This window comes from Monodelphis domestica, chromosome 6 (assembly GCF_027887165.1).
Source record: "Monodelphis domestica isolate mMonDom1 chromosome 6, mMonDom1.pri, whole genome shotgun sequence".
Taxonomy (NCBI): domain Eukaryota; kingdom Metazoa; phylum Chordata; class Mammalia; order Didelphimorphia; family Didelphidae; genus Monodelphis; species Monodelphis domestica.
The window spans coordinates 291,093,647-291,115,962 of record NC_077232.1 but is presented as its reverse complement, the minus strand read 5'-3'; the positions used below and the strand labels follow the sequence as shown (position 1 = coordinate 291,115,962).

General features: G+C 33.5%; 1 protein-coding gene across 1 annotated transcript in view; it reads right to left on the bottom strand.

Annotated features, from left to right (window-relative positions):
* GC (GC vitamin D binding protein) overlaps positions 1–19,597 on the bottom strand; it is a 55,572-nt gene extending 35,975 nt beyond the window's left edge. The window contains exon 1 of the mRNA XM_007495659.3: positions 19,440–19,597. Within this exon, the coding sequence (XP_007495721.2) occupies positions 19,440–19,518 (79 nt within the window). The 5' untranslated portion in view covers positions 19,519–19,597. The remainder of the gene's footprint in view (positions 1–19,439) is intronic.
* Between the last annotated feature and the right edge of the window lie 2,719 nt (positions 19,598–22,316).

The following is a 22,316-nucleotide window of genomic DNA, read 5'->3' as shown; positions in this document are numbered from 1 at the left end:
TCATCAAAACAATATGGCATTGGCTAAGAGACAGAAAGGAGGACCAGTGGAATGGACTTGTGATAAGTGACCTCAGTAAGACAGCTATGAAAAACCTAAAGATCCCAGCTTTTGGGACAAAAATCCACTATTTGATAAAAAAAAATAAAAGAACTGCTCAGAAAATTGGAAGACAGTATTGGAGAGATTGGGTTTGGATCAGCATCTCACATCCTACACCAAGATAGCCTCAGAATGGGTGAATGACTTGAATATAAAGAAGGAAACTATAAGTAAATTAAGTTAGCACAGAATAGTATACATGTCAAATCTTTGGGAAAGGGAAGATTTTAAGACCAAGCAAGTGTTAGAAAAAATTTTAAAAATGTAATTTAAATAATTTTGATTACATTAAATTAAAAAGGTTTTGTACAAACAAAATCAATGCAATCAAAATCAGAAGGGAAGCAACAAATTGGGAAACAATCTTCATTGCAAAAATTTCTGACAAAGGTTTAATGACTCAAACTTATAAAGAGCTAAATCAATTGTACAAAAAAAATTAAGCCATTTCCCCAATTGATAAATGGGCAAGGGATATGAATAGGCAATTTTCAGATACAGGAATCAAAACTATTAATAAGCACATGAAAAAGTGTTCTAAATTTCTTATAATTAGAGAGATGCAAATCAAAACAATTCTGAGGTGTCACCTCACACCTAGCAGATTGGCTAACATGACAGCAAAGGAAAGTAATGAATGTTGAAGGGGATGTGGCAAAGTTGGGATGTTAATGAACTGCTGGTGAAGTTGTGAATTGATCCAACCATTCTGGAGGGAAATTTGGAACTATGCCCAAAGGGTGATAAAAGACTGTCTACCCTTTGATCTAGCCATAACACTGATGGGTTTGTACCCCAAAGAGATGATAATGAAAAAAAAACTTGTACAAGAATATTCATAGCTGTGCTCTTTGTGGTGGCAAAAAAATTGGAAAATGAGGGAATGCCCTCCATTTGGGGAATGGCTGAACAAATTATGGTATATGTTGGTGCTTTGAGAGCCAAGCCAGCGGTCTCTCAGAGGGGAGGGTCCTTCTGTCTAAATGTGGCGGTCCAGTCAGATAAATGATGAGAGACACTGTATGTTCAATCCCATGTCAGGCATCACACAGTGTTCTGCTATGCACAGGGTTTGTGTTTATTTTATAGGTTCAGTGAGTACATACATTTCTGGCATACAATCATTTCTCAACACACATGTTTCCGTAGAGCATAACAAGAGATATGAAGCCTAAGGAGACAGTCAATGTAACATTGTTGCTATAACAGAGATGGAGATGAATGTCATGGATAGTTAGTCCCTTCTGACCTAAGGGATGATCAGTTAGGGGAATCATTACTTTTGGTCAGCTTTCACAATCAATCACAATCACATAGGAGATGGGTAACAAAACATTTCATAGCTAGGTACAAGATTAGAGTGCAATATAAGACAGACCAGAATTGGTCTCAAATTCCTCAGAATTTCCTCAATTTCCAAGTTGTATATTTCTTGTGCTTGATTCATGCACCTAGCAAGGTTGCTTGGTTGTTATAAACATAACAAATCAGTGGAGTGTGTCATTTCAAAGAATGATTAATTTGCCTGTTGTGCTTTGTCTGTAATGGGTGTGGAGTGTTTAAGTGTGTCTCTGCTTGTGAGAGAAGGGAGTGGTAGTAGCTTTTAATTCTGTGATTATAATCTTTTGGCATAATAATCTGGGGGGGGGGTGGGATTATATATGTGTTAATCCTATAAGTATTTGCTCTCATTTCCTGTATTGGGAAGAGAATGATAGTCATAACAATTCCATTAGTAAGGGAAGTTAGAGAGAGAAGTCATATAGAGGGAGTTCCATGGGTGCCTTATTTTCTGGGGGCTACTTTGCAGTCTTCATTTCCCCAGACTGTGACTTTGTCAGACAGCAGGGGTGTGATGGCTCTCCAAATCTCCTCCTTTTTTGTTTTTTAAATGGAGTGACTTCAATTCATCTTGGGCTTGATGTAGGGTAGAACTTAGTCATGGATGATGACTGTTGTGCAGTGTGGACTCCTTGAGCAATGGCTACAGTGGAAGTTGCTAAGGATGTAACTCTTAAATTTTGGTAAATCAATTGTAGGGCATAAATGCCTAAATGTTGTTCAACAACAAAATATAGTGAAGGGATTATGACAATTGGTTAACATACATCCTGACAAGAAATTCTAAAAGTCATGGGGGATAACATGTATCTGTAGGACCATCAAGAAAATCAGGGTCATTAGTGTAAAGTTGAAGGCAGTAGTGCAATCAGGAGGTGAAAATCCTTGCTCGTGCTTGGACTGCAGGTGTCTTGATTTGTTCCCATGTTGGTAGAGTATCCTGAGCTGCTGTTTTAACACAGTCTCTCTTGTATCTGCATTCTCTTCATTGCCTTTCTGCTGGTATGTGTCATACAGCTTGTTGTTTGGGTGCGAGTCATGATGAGGACGTGTCCTAAAGGTTCCAACCTTTAACTTAAAAGATTAGATTATATATCCCTAGTAAATAATTAAATAATACTAGTGACATTTTAATTGTGGACCAATTTGAATTTTAGAAATGCAGAGGAAAAGATCTTATTTATTATTATTATTATTATATATATATATTATTATACATGCACATTATATATACATGCACAGACTAAACATCAGATATCAATAGAGGCAAATTATAATAGATGTGGTTATTTATTTCTTAAAGGACAAAAAATTCACCCATAATCAATAAAACTCCAATTCCAATCATTATCATAATTTGGAAACAGGTTGCTTGCATGTTCACATATTTACCTCAAATAAGTGTAAAGTTCTTACTAACTCTGCTGCATAGAAGCTTTATTTATGTACATGTCACTATATTGGTGGAAAACTATTCTATCCTATCTTAAAGTGTGTTTAAATTTAGTCTAATCCTACTTATGATCGAATTTTTAGTGTTCTCTAAGAATCCTTTTTACTGCAGTAGAAAAAGGGAGGGTTAACAGGTAACTTGTAACAGGAGAAAGGGGTTGTGTGTGATGAGATGGGTTAACTCAAAATTAAATTAATATTAATAAAATTAATAATTAAAATTAAAATTAATAAAAATAAATTAATATCTTTAATAGTAATGTTTAAAATCATAGGATCTTTGTTTTCAAAAATATATGTGGATTCCCATACATAAAGGTGGATAATGGAGTCCTTTTTCCAGTAACCAATGAAATTATTTGTAATTTAAAAAAAAAAAAACCTGCTTCTGGTTGTTAGCCAGTGTATGTTTGTTTAACTCTAGCTAGTTTGTATCCTAGCCTTTCTAAACAATTTCCTTTGATGGATTAATATACTTATCTTTTCAAAATGCAATCCTAAATTTATATCATGGATGTATTATGGATTACATAGAAGCATGTACAGGAAAGACTGACATGTTGATGTAAAAAGGTAATCTAGATATTTTCTCAAAAATGTATCCTAACCACCTGAACCATATTTTTACTTAATAGTTGTATATAGAAATTATGGTATTTGAGCATGCTCAAATAAACTCCTGTTAATATAGCTTATTATCAGATCAAGGTCTATTCTAGCTGTCAATTGACTTCTCACGGCTTTCAAATTATATCTCTAAAGTTTAGGTAAGGTAATTGAGAACTTTTACCAGTTTAAATGTTTTTTGTTGTATTAGTCCCTTAATATGTGTTAGGTAATTGCAACACTTTTGATCTCTTTCCTGTGCCTGAGGAAGGGGTTAAATTACTTTTGGAAAAGGTCCAAGGTTGGATTGGCTTATTCCTCTTCTCTTGGCTGCTTTTGGCTATATTCCCAGTAAAAGGATATTTTGCTGAGGGAAAAAAATGTATTCCTTTCTTTTCAATTTAACACGTAAGTTACATGTTTTTAAAATCTTAATATTAAATCACTCCCAATATATTAATGAAAAGTTTCACAACTTCCAGATTGACTTTGATTAGAGTTCCTGAACAATGTTTCTTTAGTATCTAATAATCTAATAATGAATTTTATATGATTTCTGGACTGTTAAATTTCTCTTGTCAATTGCATTATACACAGTTTGCATAAAAATCAATTTTCTTCACTGCACAACTTCATACAAATTTTGTGTATATCCATTATGACATTATAACAGGTTATATTTGAATATATTTGTGAGAGGAAGAGGAGAAGGGAGAGAGAGAGAGAGAGAGAGAGAGAGAGAGAGAGAGAGAGAGAGAGAGAGAGAGAGAGAGAGAGAGAGAGAGAGAGAGATGAGGAAAGCAAGATATGGATTAAAACTGGAAACCATTGTTGTCATGATGACCTACAGAGTGTGATATGGCACCATTTATCTCTCAAGCTTGCCCAAAGACCCCATTTAGGAAAGAAGCATCTTTGATGTAGTTTGCTGGATGAAAAAAATGATACAGGTTTTAAGGCCAAGGACAAAAGCATAAAGTATTTTTCTCTCTTGAACAAAAGGAAATAAACATTCATGTTAATTGCACAGTATTTAATGATTAATATTTTGACATTTGAATTCTCTCTGATTCATATTTTTAAAGGGCATTTTAAAGGAATTTCTAGTGAACTAAAAAAAATCCCTTTTTATGACCTTTGGTTACAAAGTAGATCTTCTGGACTTTGACACGATCAGAGTAAATATCACATGAACCTAGAGACTATCCTGTAAATTCATCCTGATCGATCAACCAACAGTGTTTACCTATCTTATTCATTAAACTACATTTTGTAACATTATGTCCTGTATTGCTTTAGTCTTATGAAAGATTAAAGCAGATTTAATTTTTTTTGTATTGCCTTATGATGATCCTTTAAAAAAAATCCTTATCTTCTGTTTTAGTAATACTCTAACAAGGGACCCGGGCTAGGCAAACAAGGTTATGTAACTTGCCCAGGGTCACCTAGCTAGGAAGTGTCTGAGGCCAGGTCCTCCCAGATCTAGTTCGCCATTGTACCCCAGCTGCCCCCTATTATGGTCTTTTAAAAATTGCCTTGGCTTTCCTCAAATCCCCCAACATGAGAGATTTTTGGCAATCTAATTTTAAGAACTAACACAGAGATGTATTAAAAAAAGTCCTTATCTTTGTGACTTCCCCTCTCCAGTCCTTAGTGATCTCATCTCAGTATAGTGCATTGGGTTCAGAGCACCTGAAATCACTGGCTCTTGGCACTTCCTATTTATGTGGCCTTGGTCAAAGTGCTTAGATCCTGAAACATGTAGGTCTCAGCTTGTTTATCTGTCCAATAGAGACAATGAATATAAATGTTACAGGAGTCATAGAAAATGTACAAAACTGTCCTTTCTGCTTCAGATCTGTGCCAAAAGACATGGAAGCATTGGAAATGATGAAGTAGTCCTTCCATTGGCTAAAAAGTTGGAAAACTGATGACTCAGTAGGTTTTTAAAGGGAAATGACCTGTCTTCTCCCTTCCCCTCCCTATCTGGAGATTATATCACTATTTGAGGCTAAGACTAGAAGGGTAACTCATCTCATCTAGGTGAGCTTGAGCTACCCTCTAGGTGTCTCATTTAGCCTTGTATTTCTATGCCTGATTATAGGGGATTAGATAGTAATACTAATATAGATGTGTTCAGTCTTATCAGACCAAGATGTTGAATAACTTGGTCCAAGCTAACTGTGTGGTAAGGAGAATAATTATAGAGTGGAGAAGATGATAGTCTTGTCTACCATAGATAAACAAGATGATGAGCCTGGTTTTTCCAGAAGACATGGAACTATAGGGAAGATAGTTCAGAAATGAGGTGAAATGTCTTTTTGGCAATCTCATAAAGTGTTTTTATTTTATTTTTTAAGTCATTCTCTAGAAAAGTATAACTAGTAATTCTTGGTAAATGTGTATTTCTGAGTACCTTTTTTGTTAAGTGTTTTCTCTTTTGCAGGTAAACTTTCATATTAAAAGGAGTATAATAAACACATGAAAAGGTGTTCTAAATCTTTTTATAATCAGATAAATGCAAATCAAAACAACTCTGAGGTATCACCTCACACCTAGCAGATTGGCTAACATGACAGCAAAGGAAAGTAATAAATGTTGGAGGGGATGTGGCAAAATCGGGGCATTAATGCATTGCTGGTAGAGTTGTGAATTGATCCAACCACTGTGTAAGGCAATTGGGAACTATGCCCAAAGCACATTAAAAGACTTTAATCCAGCCATAGCACTGCTAGTTTTATACCCCAAAGAGGTAATAAGGAAAAAGACTTGTACAAGAATATTTATAGCTGAACTCTTTGTGATGGCAAAAAAAATTTGGAAAATGAGGGGATGCCCTTCGATTGGGGAATGACTGAACAAATTGTGGTATATGGTGGTGATGGAATACTATTGTGCTCAAAGGAATAATGAACTGGAGGAATTCCATGTGAAATGGAAAGACCTCCAAGAATTTGCAGAAAGAAAGGAGCAGAACCAGGAGAACATTATACACAGAGACAAATACACTGTGGCACAATCAAATATAATAAACTTCTCTATTAGCAGCAATGATCTAGGACAATTCTGAGGAACTTAGAAAGAATGCTATCCACATCTAGAGAAAGAACTGTGGGAGTAGAAATACAGAAGAAAAACAACCACTTGATCACATGGTTTGATGGGGATATGATTGAGGATGTAGACTCTAAGCAATCACCCTACTGCAAATACTAATAATATGAAAATAGGTCTTAATCAATGACACATGTAAAACCTAGTGGAATTGTGCATTGGCTCTGAGAGGAGGGTGGGAAGAGAGCAGAGAAAGAACATGATTCATGTAAGTATGGAAAAAATATTCTAAATTAATTAAATAAATAAACTTTTTTTAAAAAGGTGTACATATCAATTTGGGGGAAATTGTAGAAAGGAGTTGAGCCTAAGATTTCACAGAAACACATATCAACTGATAGGTAAATACAAAAAAATACATAAAGAACTAGGAAAATAAGATACACAATAACTAAGCCATTATGAATTAAAAGAACAGGAAGATAAAAATAATTATGCTAATCATCCTTGGCTCTTCAGAAGGAAAATATAAAATACCTTCTTCTTTTCATTGGAAATGTGTGTGACTATGGCCGGTGAACATTACCCATAATGTCAGCTTAGTTTGACAAAATTGTCTTTGTATATTCTTTTTTCCTTTTTTCATCTGTGTTACAAGTATTGTTAATTGGGGGAGGTTTATATCTGGAAATGAATGTAATGCAAAAAGAAGATCCTCAGCCCAAATCTCAATGGATATGTGATCTCAATTTTTATAGTCTTTCTAATGGTGTAGGTATGTAACAATTCATGCCTGCCTGCCCATCCTTTGGGATTCTTGAGCATGTCCTTCCAAAAGCTCCTCAAAAGGGACCATCTTAATGTGCTAGAGTCCTTCCTCATTTTCTCCTAACATTTTGAGGATAGCAGTAGAGACCAAGTGGTTGTATACCTGTCATTCCTTGCTCTCACAACTTTTCTGGCCAGTCCATCTGTTTCACTCCAGGACTTCCTCTGATAATCATCATTTGCTCTGGGGCTTTTTTTGGAGTTCATCATTACAGTTTCAGATGAGATACCAAAGGGTGTTTAACATACTTCTGGAGAAGATTTAAGGGAGCTCCTGAGAGGAAGAGAGATTCTCTAGAAAAGGAGAGGTTCTCCATGAAATCTTGTTTGGGGATGACAGTGTACTGATTATATCAAGCCCAGCAGTACACAACAGAACCTCTCTGGAGTACCAGAGACCACTTTTAGAAGTGTGATGCAATCATACCCATGCAGGAAGAACTAATATAGTCCCCAGAGATAAGGAATACTGTTCAGTTTTTAGTATAGTTAGATGAACAACTTATAGTGTGCATGAGTGTGAGAATGTGAATGTTTATGTGTGTACCTGTAGTTTCATTGACTTAATGATCTTCAAGTGAGGAACTTCCCCAAACCCTAATCCAAGTTCTGCTCTTCTGTAGGAGATATTGGGTTTGGATCAACATCTTACACCCTACACCAAGATAAACTCAGAATGGATGAATGACTTGAATATAAAGAAGGAAACTATAAGCAAAATAAGTGAACACAGAATAGTATACTTGTCAGATCTTTGGGAAAGGAAAGAGTTTAAGAACAAGGAAAGGATAGAGAATATTACAAAATGTAAAATCAATAATTTTGATTGCATCAAATTAAAAATTTTTGTATAAACAAAACCAATACATCCAAAATTAGAAGGGTAGCAACCAATTGGGAAACAATCTTCATAAATAAAACCTCTGACAAAAGTCTAATTACTTAAATTTACAAAGAGCTAAACCAATTGTACAAAAAAATCAAGCCATTCTCCAATTGATAAATGAGCAAGGGACATGGAAAGGCAATTTTCAGTTAAAGAAATCAAAACTATTAATAAGCACATGAAAAAGTGTTCTAAATCTCTTATAATCAGAGAAATGCAAATCAAAACAACTCTGAGGTATCATCTCACACCTAGCAGATTGGCTAACATGACAGCAAAGGAAAGTAATGAATGTTGGAGGGGATGTGGCAAAGTTGGGACATTAATGCATTGCTGGTAGAGTTGTGAATTGATTCAACCATTGTGGAAGGCAATTTGGAACTATGCCCAAATGGTAATAAAAGATGGCCTGCCCTTTCATCCAGTCATAGCACTGCTGGGTTTGTACCCCAAAGAGATAATAAGGAAAAAGGCATGTACAAGAATATTCATTACTGTGCTCTTTCTGGTAGCAAAAAAAAAAAATTGGAAAATGAGTGTATGCCCTTCAATTGGGGAATGGCTGAACAAACTGTGGTATATGTTGGTGATGGAATACTATTGAGCTCAAAGGAATAATACAGTGGAGGAATTCCATGTGAACTGGAACAACCTCCAGGAACTGATGCAGAGTGAAAGGAGCAGAACCAGGAGAACATTGTACACAGAGACTGATACACTGTGGTACAATAGAATATAATGGACTTCTCCATTAGTGGCAATGCAGTGATCCTGAACAACCGGGAGGAATCTATGAGAAAAAGCACTATCCATATTCAGAAGAAAAACTGTGGGAATAGAAACACAGAAGAAAAACAATTGCTTCATTACATGGGCCAAGGGGGATAGGGTTGGGGATGTAGACTCTAAATGAACATCCTAATGCAAACACCAACAACATGGAAATAGGTTTTGATCAAGGACACATGTAATACCCATGTAGGGAGAGGGGGGAAGGGAAATAATATAATTCTTGTAATGAGGAATAATGTTCTTACTTGACTAAATAAATTAACTTAAAAATGAGAAGGGAAAAATGTCTTCTTTGAGGCTCAGCTTTTTCTTTATAATTTTATAACATTAAATTTTTATTATTTAAAGAAAAATAGATATCTGGAGAAAACTGAACAGGGATAAAAAGGAATAAACCTTCTCAGAAGTACATGGTACATATACAAAGACTGTACGAGGTCATAAATACATGGCAAACAAATGTAGAAAAGCAGAAATAATGAATGCAATATTTTCAGATCATAAAACAATAAAAATTATAATTAACTTGGAAAGTCAAATTTAAAATTAATTGGAAACTAAATAATCTAATTCTTCAAAACTGATGAGTCAAAAACAAATCATAAAAACAATTATGAACTTCATTAAAGAGAATATAATGAGGAAATAACATATTTATAATATATATACCATAAATAACATAATATATACCATAAATCACAACTTAAAAATTAGAAAAAGAACAAATGAAAAATTCCCAGATGAAAACAAAATTAAAAATCCTAAAAATTAAAGAGGAGATTAATAAAATTAACAATAAAAGAACTATTGATACATAAAGAACCCCAGAAAATCAATTAAAAGACTAATGGAAATAATTAACAACTTTAGCAAAGTTGCAGGGTAAAAAATAAACCCACATAAATCATCAGCATTTATAAATATATTTCCAACAAAAATCAGCAGCAGGAGTTAGAAAGAGAAACTCCATTTAAAATAACTCTAGACTACATAAAATATTTAGGAACCTATCTGGCAAGACAAACACAGGAACTACATAAACACAACTACAAAAAAACTTTTCACACAATTAAAACTAGATCTAAACAATTAGAAAAACATTAATTGTTCCTGGGTAGGACAAGCTAATACAAAAAATGACAATCCTAACCAAATTAATCTACTTACTCAGTGCCATACCTATCAAATCCACCAAAAATGATATTGGCAAGCTGGTGTTTGATAAACCCAAAGATGCAAGCTTTTGGGACAAGAACTTACTCTTTGACAAGAACTGCTGAGAAAATTGGAAAACAGTATGGAAAAGATTAAGTGTAGATTAACATCTTACACCCTTTGTATGCCAAGATAAATTAAAAATGGGTATATGACTTAAATATAAAGAGTGAAATCATAAATAAATTATGTGAACATAGAATAGTATACCTGTCCAATCTATAGGAAAGGAAGGAATTTAAGACCAAGTAAGAGATAGAGAACATTGCAAAATGTAAAATGAAATGACTTTGATTATATCAAATAAAAAAGGTTTTGTACAAGCAAAACCAATGCAACCAAAATTAGAAAAAAACCAGCAACCTGGGAGAACATTTTTATAATAAAACTTTCTGAAAAAGATTTAATTTCCCAAATATATAAGGAACTAAGTCAAATGTATAAAAATCAAGCCATTCCCCAATTGACAAATGGTCAAGGGACATGAATAGGCAGTTTTCATATGAAGAAATCAAAACTATCAATAAGCACATGAAAAAGTGTTCTAAATACCTACTGATTAGAGAAATGCTAATTAAAACAATTCTGAGGTACCACCTTATGCCTAGCAGACTGACCAATATGGCAAAAAAAGGAAAGTAATAAATGTTGGAGGGAATGTGGCAAAAATGGAACACTAATAAACTTCTGGTGGAGTTGTCTAACCATTCTGGGGAACAATTTGGAATTATACAGAAAGGGCTATAAAATAATGTCTGCCTTTTAACACATCCATACCACTACTGGGTTTGTACCCCATAGAGATACAAAGGAAAAAGACTTGTTCAAAAATATATATAGCTGTATTTTTTGTGGTGGCAAAAAAATTGGAAAATGAGGAGGATCAATTGGAAAATGACTGAATAAATTGAGATATGATGTGGTGGTATATTATTGTGCTTAAAGAAATAATGAACTGGAGGAATTCCATGTGAACTGGAAAGACCTCCAGGAATTAATGCAGAGTTAAAGGAGCAGAAACAGGAGAACACTGTACACAGAGACTGATACATTATGGTATAATTGAATGTAATGGACTTTTCTACTAGCAGCAATGCAGTGACACAGGACAATCCAGAGAGTATGCAATATTTTAAAGCCTTTTTGGGCATAATTCCAAATGGTTGCAGAATGGTTGGATCAATTCACAAATCTACCAGCAATGTGTTAGTGTCACAATTTTACCACATCTTCTTCCACATTTATTATTTTCCTTTATTGCCATATAGGTCAGTCTGCTAGGTGTAAGGTGGTACATCAGAGTTGTTTAAATTTGCATTTCTCTAATCAGGAGGGATTTAGAACACTTTTTCATGTAATTATTAATATTTTTGTTTTCTTCATCTGAAAACTGCCTATTCATATCCTTTGACCATTTGATAAATGGAGAATGTCTTGATTTCTTTTATGTCTGACTTTATTTCCTTATATATTTGGGAAAGTAGAACTTTATCAGAGAATTTTGTTATGAAAAATTTTTCCAGTTTGTTCCTTCCCTTCTAATTTTGGTTGCGTTGGTCTTGTTTGTACAAAAACTGCTTGGTATAATATAATATAATATAATATAATATAATATAATATAATATAATATAATATAATATAATATAATATAATATAATATAATATAATATAATATAATATAATATAATATAATATAATATAATATAATATAATACAATATAATATAATATAATATAATATAATATAATATAATATAATACAATACAATACAATACAATACAATATAATATAATATAATATAATATAATACAATACAATACAATATAATATAATATAATACAATACAATACAATATAATATAATATAATATAATAATATGACATGACATGACATGACATAACATAACATAACATAGCATAACATAATATAATAATATGACATAATGAAAATTATTTATTTTACATTTTATAATGTTCTTTGTCTCTTGCTTGGTCTTAAATTCCTTCTTTTCCCATAAATCTGATGGGTATACTAGTCTATATTCACCTAATTTGGTTATACTTTTAGTCTTTATATTTAAGTCATTTACCTATTTTGAATTTATCTTGGTATAGAGGGTAAGATGTTGATCTAAACCTAATTTTTCCCATACTTTTTTCCAATTTTCCCAGCAGTTTTTGACAAATAGTGAGTTCTTGTTTGAAAATCTAGGATCATTGGATTTATCAAATATTAGCTTTCTCAGGTCATTTACACATAGTCTACTCCATTGATGTACCCTTCTAACTCTTGCTTAGTACTATATTATTTTGATTATCACTGCTTTATAGCACAGTTTAAGATCTAGTACTACTGGGGACCCATACTTTACATTTTTTTTTATTAGTTTCCTTGATATTCTTGATCTTTTGTTCTTACGGATGAACTTTGTTATATATATATATGTATATATATATATATATATATACATATATATATATTTTAATTTTATAAAAAAATTTTGGCAGTTTGATAGGTATGGCACTGAATAGATAAATTAGTTTAGTTTGAATCACTGTTTTTATTATATTAGCTCATTCTACCCATGAGCAATTAATGGTTTCCAATTATTTAGATCTAGCTTCATTTGTATCAAAAGTGTTTTTTAGTTGTGTTGTTTAGTTTTTGAGTTTTTGAGTTTGTCTTGGCACATAAATTCCCAAATATTTTATATTGTTTAGAGTGATTTTAAATGGAGTTTCTCTATCTACCTCTTGCTGCTGGGTTTTGTTGGAAATAAATAGAAATGCTGATGATTTATGTGGGTTTATTTTGTATACTGCAACTTTTCTAAAATTATTATTTATTTCTACTAGCTTTTTAGTTGATTTCTAGGATTCTTTTAAATATGGCATATCATCTGCAAAGAGTAATAGTTTAATTTACTCATTGCCTACTTTAATCCCTTCAATTTCTTTTTCTTCTCTAATGTCTACTGCTAGTATTTCTAGTTCAATATTAAATAATAGTGGTGATAATGGGCATCCTTATTTGCTGATTATTTTAAATAAAAACTTTATTATTTTGAGAAATGGTCCTTCTATTCCTAAACTTTCTAGTGTTTACATAAAAATGGGTGTTACATTTTGTCAAAGGCTTTTTCTGCATCTGTTGAGATAATCATGTGATTTCTGTTAGTTTGCTTGTTGATATGGTCAATTGTGTGAATGGTTTTCCTAATATTAAACCATCCTTGAATTCCTAGTATGAATACCACCTGGTCAGTGTGAATATCCTTCTGATAACCTGCTGAAGTATTGTGATCTGTAGTTTTCTTTCTCTGTTTTTGGTCCTCTTCTTTTTGTTTTTATTAGATTAACCATTACTTTATGTATTTTGTTTTTTTCAAAGAACATTCTCCTAGTCTTATTTATTAGTTCACTGGTTCTTTTACATTCAATTTTATTAATTTCTCTTTTAATTTTTAGGATTTCCAATTTCATTGTTATCTGAGGATTTTTAATTTGTTGTCATTCTAGTATTTTAAGTTGCAAATCGAATTCCTTGATCTCTTCACTTTCTACTTTGTTGATATAGGGACCCATGGATATAAATTTTCCCCTTCGTAAAGCCATGACTGTATCCCATAGATTTTGATATGTTGTGTCCTCATTGTTATTCTCTTCAATGAAATCAGAAATTGTTTCTATGATTTGTTCTTTTACCTGCCAGTTTTGAAGGATTAGAATATTTAGTTTCCAATTAATTTTAAATTTGCCTCTCCATGAACCCTTTATTAATTTTAATTTTATTGCTTTATGATCTGCTGCATTCAGTGTTTCTGCTTTTCTGTATTTGTTTGTGATGTTTTAATACCCTAGTAGATGGTTGATCTTTGAATATGTGCCATGTGCTAATGAAAAGAAGATATATTCCTTTTTATCACTATTCCAATTTTCTCTGTATATCAATTGAATTTTTCTAGTACTTCATTCACTATCCTTACTTTTTCTGATTTATTTTTTGGTTTTATTTATCTACTTCTGATAGGGGAAGGTAAATAACTTAAGTTTTTGATGCTCTAAGAAAGCCCAAGACTGGAAGAGAGAAAATTCTGACCTACTCTGATGGAGGAGGCTTCTTCAACTTTTCACTCCTTATACAGTGAAATCAAAAGCCCAGTCCCTAACTCACCAGAATTATGTACTATTCAATGGTTGTAAAAAGTGAAGCTGGTTCAATTTTTATAAATTAAGCAGTTCTGAGAAGAATCATGTATTTTCATTTCATATGATAACTGGGGTCTAAAAAAGTTATTTATCTAATGGCTGGCATTTTTCCTCCATAAACAGGTTTTTTTTTTTAATGAGGACTCTTTTTAATAAAAGTCTTGCCTTTGAATGATTTTTTAAAAATAATTGATAAGTTCTCAGTATTATTCTGTAGAAAACATTGTAACTAAATTTTTTAAGTGCCTTTGTAATTATGACATCTTCCCTAGTGGAACATGGAAGATATTTATAATAACTGTATTATATATGAGCAATGCCAGTAACAGTAAGAGAAAACCATTCTACTCATGCCTGAGGGACACCTAGCAGGTATTAAATTCTAAATTTTATTTCTGCTTGGAATTTTTTTCAACTGTTACAAAAATGAAAACATAAATATGAGAATGGACCAAGCAGATGCCTCATCATATTTTGGCCCAATTTAGAGTCAGAATACCTGGTTTCTAATTCTGGTATAACTGGGTGGCATAGCAGATTGAGTACCAGAACTGGAGTCTGAAGGACCTGGGTTCTTATCTGGCCTCAAACATTTCCTAGCTATGTGACCCTGGGCAAATTACTAAATCCTATTTGCCCATCTGTCTTGGAGTTGTTACCAGGGCACAAAGTAAGGATTTTTAACATTTAAAAATAAATAAAAATTTGAACTCAACCTTTTACCACTTGAATTATCTTAGATAAATCAGTTAGCCCTGTTGGGCCTCAGTGTCTCTGTCTATAAAGTGAAGGGGTTATAATAGATAAACTTTAGGGTCACTTCCACATCTAAAGCTATGATCCTGAACTGTTTCCCCCCCACAATGATACAGAGCAAGAGAAACTAATGTGGGCAGACATGTACAATAACCATTGGATGGTCTAACTTGTAGCTCAAGGGACTCTAATGAGGGTTGAAGCTCTCCAGACACATATAGAACTAAAATATATAGGAATTATGAATCCTTTGAAATTGTTTTAGTGAGTAAAGAGGCATGGTCAAGCCTGTGAATTAGGGGTATCAGTTTGGCAACTTAATAGACTATGGTTAGAAAAGAGAGAGATATATAATAAGCAAAACTATTATTGTAATATACTGTTGTAATTATTATTGTAGTTACACAGTATAACAATATAATATAGTAATTACCATAGTATTGAAATTATCATTGTAGTATTATAGTAGTCCAGGCAAAAGATGATGGGGGCCTGAGCTAACTGTGACAATAGATGGAAAAGGATGTATCTTAAAGATGTCATAAAGGGAGAATATATATGACTTGGAGCAAATACTTTTATATGGGGAGGTAAGGAAAATGAAAAGCCAAGTATGGCTCTAAGGTTGAGAACTGGGATAACTGATTGTGCCCTTAGCAGAAAAAAAGGAATTTTAGGTGAAGGTGTAAGTGGAAAAAGAATAAATTCTGGTTTGGAAACATTGAGTTTGAGATTTCAGGGGATACCTGGTAGGAAATATATAATGGGTAGTTATGTGGAAATTGCAAGATTACAACACACAAGAGATAGTAGAGTTGGAATCATCTAGTTGAGTCAATGAGAGCTAATGAAATCATCAAAAGAGAGGGCATAAACGGAGAAAAGGAGAGGTTAAAAGAAATTTTTGGAATAAAGCTATAGTTAGAGTAGCAATATTATTTGAAGTCACATTTACGTTGAGGCTATCCAATGGTTCAAGCTTGAATGAAATAAAACATACACGGATGACAAAACATAACAAAAACAACTTTGCTAATTAAGGGATTAAGAATTGATTTTTCTAAAGCATAGATCTGATCATATTACTTGTTCAATGAGCTCAAATTCCAATGGTTTCCTACTACTTCCAGGGTAAAGTATAGCCTCCTGTTTGATGTCTTAGATATTATAAACATGGCCCCTTCCTACCTTTCTATCATCTGGCACCATTGGCTTTCTTGAAATTCCTTTAACAGAGTACTCCATTGTCTACCTCTGATTCTTTATACTGGCTAACCCCAATGCCCAGAATGCTTATCATCCTCAAACCTCTGTCTCTTTAGTTTTCCTTGAGTTTCCAGCTTCAGACACTGACTATCAATGTGACTTTTGGCGAGTCAATAAGTCTTCCTAAGCCTCAGTTTCCTCATTTGTAAAATGAGCTTTTGTAACACTTAATCTGGGGTCCTTTGCTCCTATGGAACATGAGCATGCTTGTATGCAGTAGGGAAGGGACACAAGGTTCTTTGCTGAGTGTGAAATTGCTTATTTGTGTCCTGGCAAAGAACAAAGTAGTTTTCATTTTTATTTTACTCAAGGGAATCTTTCAGGCTCACAACTGGGATAACTCAGCAATTACATAGGCAATTGGTAAAAAGGCCATGTTGTCGGAGAAACTATCTAATAGATCAAATCAGTGGGACAATGGAACAAGGTCCTAGGGCTGTTTTGAAAAGGTCAAGGTGAAGATAACATAGAAATGGCTTCAAAGATTTCCTTTCAGAACCCAAATGGAAATTATTCTATTGCTACTGTTGCTACTTGCTGACAAAATCAGTTAAAATATGACAAGTTGGATAGGCAATTACTCAACCAGAAAAGAGAATGTCCAATTTTCCAAGAAGTCATTGGGAATATGCAATTGCTTCTTGCCTCTGGAAAGCTTTCATGGATAAGTTTGTAGATGTAGTATCTAGTTTTACAGATTCTACTGGGGATGAGGTGTGGTAATTCTCAAAATAAATTCTTTTATGCAGATTCGCCTTACATTTCCAGGCTGAGGAAGAATGTTGGGGGGTGAGGGGTTAGAAAATTAAAACTTTGCTTCTTGATGGACTTATGTAAGGTGGACACACCAAATATCCCCTTCTCATCAAATACTTTCCTTCTCTCTCTCTAAATATTCTTTAGGAATATTTAGAATTAAATAGGGGGTAGAGATTGATCTGTGATTTCATTGCTATAAGTGAACTTTCTGGAAGAGAAATATTCTCATCCAGTGCAGGTCTATACTTTCCCTGTAATTTATAGTATTAGAGATGCCTCAGAGAGAAGTTAAGTGATCATGAAGGTAGTATGTATCAGAGACAGAATTTGAACCCAGGTCTGCCTCATTTTGAGGACAGCTCTCTATCCAATCTACCATTTGTCCTAGAATTATAGACTATTCTGGTTTTTCTCACTGGACAGTTGGTGCTGAAATATCCTGGCATGAAACCATCAAGTATATATTGAATCAGCAAGTGTCTGGAGAGGTCACCCATTATATAGAGTACACCCTTCACTGCCATTTATACTCTGTAGGTTATTTCTGGATGGGTCCATCTTAATTTGAACTAACCATGAGGGGTCTATTCTGGTACTACTCTTGGCTCTGACAGCTTTCAAAAAAGTGAATAAATTCTGTCATTGTCTTGAATGGCTAGTTTATCCAGATGATCACAGAATTCATTCACTTTCTTGAATTCACTTTCACATCATATGAAGCCTTGACTCCATCTTCCTTCAATAATTATTTGGTAATGCATTCATCTGGGGATATATACTGTTTCTTGACTATAAATTGCATGATGTCAGGGGCCTCTATCTGATTTTCATTTTGTGTCCTCTCCTAGTCCTTAGTCTGAAGCTCTTCCAAGATTGGGTGTTTAATAAATATTTGCTTCATTATATTTAATGTTTTATTGGCTAATAGATGACTCCTAAGGCAAACTCCATTCTCATTTCATCGTGGATATTACCTAAAATGGATTCTGAACTTCTATTTAGTAACTCTGCAAGAATAAAAAAATAATTTCATAACTGAAAAACCAAGATATGTAGATCACTCAGAAGGTGGTAAAGAAGCAATGCAATGGGAAATAGAGAATATTTTATCAGTCAGAATGAAGTTTTTTCTTTACATCCTTTTAATAATATAATTTCTGCTAAAAGTTTAAAAATAGCATAAAGGTAAGAATGTCAATGAAAATATATTTTTGCATACATACATATAAACACACAGCATGCACAAATATATGTATATGTAAATAATTTTGTTTCAATTCAAAGTTATTATTTATTTTAATTTTGGTCCTAACAAGTAGATAACATTTACATATCACTTTAAAGTTTTCAATTTGTCTTAGTTCATTTGATCCTATGAGGATTGTAGTGAACAACTTTAGAAGGCAGGGGGTATTATTATCCTCATTTTATAGATGAGGAAACTGAACCTGAATGGGATAAATGATTTGTCCAGAGTCAGGCATCTGATAGATGTCTAAGCTATGATTTGAACTTGGATCTTCCTTATATGAAACCATTCTAACCACTGATTGCAATCAGTCATAAGGGAATTGAATAGATTTTTCAAAAGGACTGCACAGCTGCCCACATGGTAAAGATATCATTAGGCCACTGCCTAAAACCTTTCTGTCCAGAAACATTTTCTCGGTTTCTAGACAAAGGATCCAGCTGAATGTGGTACAAATTGCTATTTGAAAAAATACTTAGTATCATTTTGGATCATATTTGCTATTACCCATCTTCACTAGTTTTCTGCAGAAATATGAATTTCTTAAGGAATAATTTAGCATCTTCTTGGACCTATGAATTCATGTCAATTTAAACTCAACAAACATATAACCATAATGATATAGGTACTGTGTTAGCCATCTGGTTAAATTTCATAGTTGAAACCCATGAGTTTGACACCACTCCCTATTGTCAGAGCAACATAAAAAAACTACAACCGATACTTTGCCTCCAATGTCTTATACAAAGCACATACCCTAATTACAAAGCTTCTAAATATTTAAAATCCAATTAAGCACTGACTGTGCATCTCTGAAAAAGGGAAAACCCATTGTTCTTTATTAAAATTTATTTCAGATTTTAAAAAATGGAATATATACACAGAAAAGATTTCCAGCTCCTGATCACTGCTTTAAAAATCTTACCTCTGTGTTCAGCATGGATAAATGTTACAGAAAGCAGCAAAATGAGGACTTTCATCTTTTGTAGACTATGTGAATTCATATTGATGTCATGGGTATGACCTGTATGAAAAGAAATCTCAAAAATGATTGCCTTCTTTCCAATGAACCTTCCACTTAAGATAGGAGCAAATCAATTATTAATCCACATTGAAGTACATGGGAGTGGAAAACATCCTTGGACACTGGAGATAAAACCATATAAATGTAAATAGATATCCTAGAGGGCAATGGTGGGGAAAATCTAGAACATTTTAATCATTAACTTTGTTAAGCCAATGTGAACAAAAAAGAGTGTCTTGCATTATTCTCTGCCACTAGATTTCTTTTTTTTTTTAATTTTATAACAATTTTTTATTTGGTCCATTTCAAACATTATTCCTTGGATAGAAAAATCATTTTCAGTTCCTCCCTCCCCACCTACCATCCCTCCCATTGCTGCGCAATTACACTGGGTATTACATGTGTCCTTGATCCAAACCCATTCCAATGTTGTTGGTATTTGCACTAGGATGTTCATTTAGAGTCTACATCCCCAATAATATCCCCTCAACTCCTGTAGTCAAGCAATAGCTTTTCTTCGGTGTTTTTACTCCCACAGTTTTTCCTCTGCATGTGTTCTTTCTCATAGATCCCTCCAGATTGTTCAGGGACATAGCATTGCCATTAATGGAGAAGTCCATTACATTTGATTGTACCATAGTGTATCAGTCTCTGTGTACATTGTTCTCCTGGTTCTGCTCTTTTCACTCTGCATCAGTTCCTGGAGGTTTTTCCAGTTCACATGGAATTCCTCCACTTTATTACTCCTTTGAGCACAATAGTATTCCATCACCAACATATACCACAATTTGTTCAGCCATTCCCCAATTGAAGGGCATACACTCATTTTCCAATTTTTGGCCACCACAAAGAGCGCAGCTCTGAATATTCTTGTACAAGACGTTTTCCTTATTATCTCTGGGATACAAGCCCAGCAGTGCTATGGCTGGGTCAGAAGGTAGACAGTCTTTTAGTGCCCTTTGCTCATACTGCCAAATTGTCCCCCAGAATGGTTAGATCAATTCACAACTCCACCAGCAATGCATTAGTGTCCCGACTTTGCCACATCCCCTCCAGCATTCATTACTTTCTGTTGTTGTCATGTTAGCCAGTCTGCTAGGGGTGAGGTGATACTTCAGAGTTGTTTGATTTCCATCTCTCTGATTTTAAGATATTTAGAACACTTTTTCATGTGCTTATTAATGGTTTTGATTTCTTTGATTGAAAATTGCCTATTCATGTCCCTTGCCCATTCATCAATTGGGGATTAGCTTGATTATTTTGTACAATCGATTTAGCTCTTTGTAAATTTGAGTAATTAGACTTTTTTTAAAGGTTTTTGTTCTGAAGATTGTTTCCCAGTTTGTTATTTCCCTTCTGATTTTGGTTACATTGGTGTTGTTTGTATCAAACCTTTTTAATTTGATGTAGTCAAAATTATTTATTTTACATTTTGTGACTATTTCAAAGTCTTGCTTGGTTTTACAATCTTTCCTTTCCCAAAGGTCTGATGTATACTATTCTGTGTTCACATAATTTACTTATTTTTTATTTCTTTACATTCATATCATTCACCCATTCTGAGTTTATCTTTGTGTAGGGTGTGAGGTGTTGATCCAAACCTAATCTCTCCCAAACTGTCTTCCAATTTCCCCACCAGTTTTTATCAAATAGTGAGTTTTTGCCCCAAAAGCTGGGATCTTTGGGCTTGTCATAGATGGCCTTGCTGAGGTCACTTACCCCAAGTCTATTCCACTGATCCTCCTTTCTCTCTCTTAGCCAGTACCAAATTGTTTTAATAAACACTGCTTTATGATATAGTTTGAGATGTGGTACTGAAAGGCCACCTTCTTTTGCATTTTTTTTATTATTTCCCTGGATATCTTGATCTTTTGCTCTTCCAAATGAATGTTGTTATGGTTTTTTCTAATTCAGTAAAAAAGAAAATTTGGAAATTCAATGGGTATGGCACTAAATAGATAAGTTTGGGTAGGATGGTCATTTTTATTATGTTAGCTCGTCCTACCCATGAGCAATTTATGTTTTTCAAATTGCTCAGATTTAGTTTTAGTTGTTTGGAAAATGTTTTGTAGTTGTGTTCATATAGTTCCTGTGTTTGTCTCGGCAGATAGATTCCTGAGTATTTTATATTGTCTAAGGTGATTTTGAATGGAATTTATCTTTCTAACTTCTGCTACTGAGATGTGTTGGAGATATATAAAAATGCTGATGACTTATGTGGGTTTATTTTGTTTCCTGCAACTTTGCTGAAGTTGTTGATTATTTCCACTAGCTTTTTAGTTGATTCTCTAGGATTCTTTAAGTAGACCACCATATCATCTGCAAAGAGTGATAGCTTGGTCTCTTCAATGCCAATTTTAATCCCTTCTTTCTTTTTCTTCTCTAATTTCTACTGCTAGTGTTTATAGTACAATGTTAAATAATAGAGGTGACAATGGGCATCTTGTTTCACTCCTGATCTTATTGGGAATGCATCTAGTTTAGCCCCATTGTATATGATGTTGACTGATGGTTTTAGATAGATAATGTTTATTATCTTTAGGAATGACCCTTCTATTCCTATACTTTCTTGTGTTTTCAACACGAATTAGTGTTGTATTTGTCAAAGGCTTTTTCTACATCTATTGAAGTAATCATGTGATTTCTGTTGGTTTACTTGTTGATATGGTCAATTATGTGGAAATTTTTTCCTGATATTGAACCATCCTTGCATTCCTGGTATAAATCCCACCTCATTATAGTGAATAACACTCACGATGACTTGCTGGGGTCTTTTTG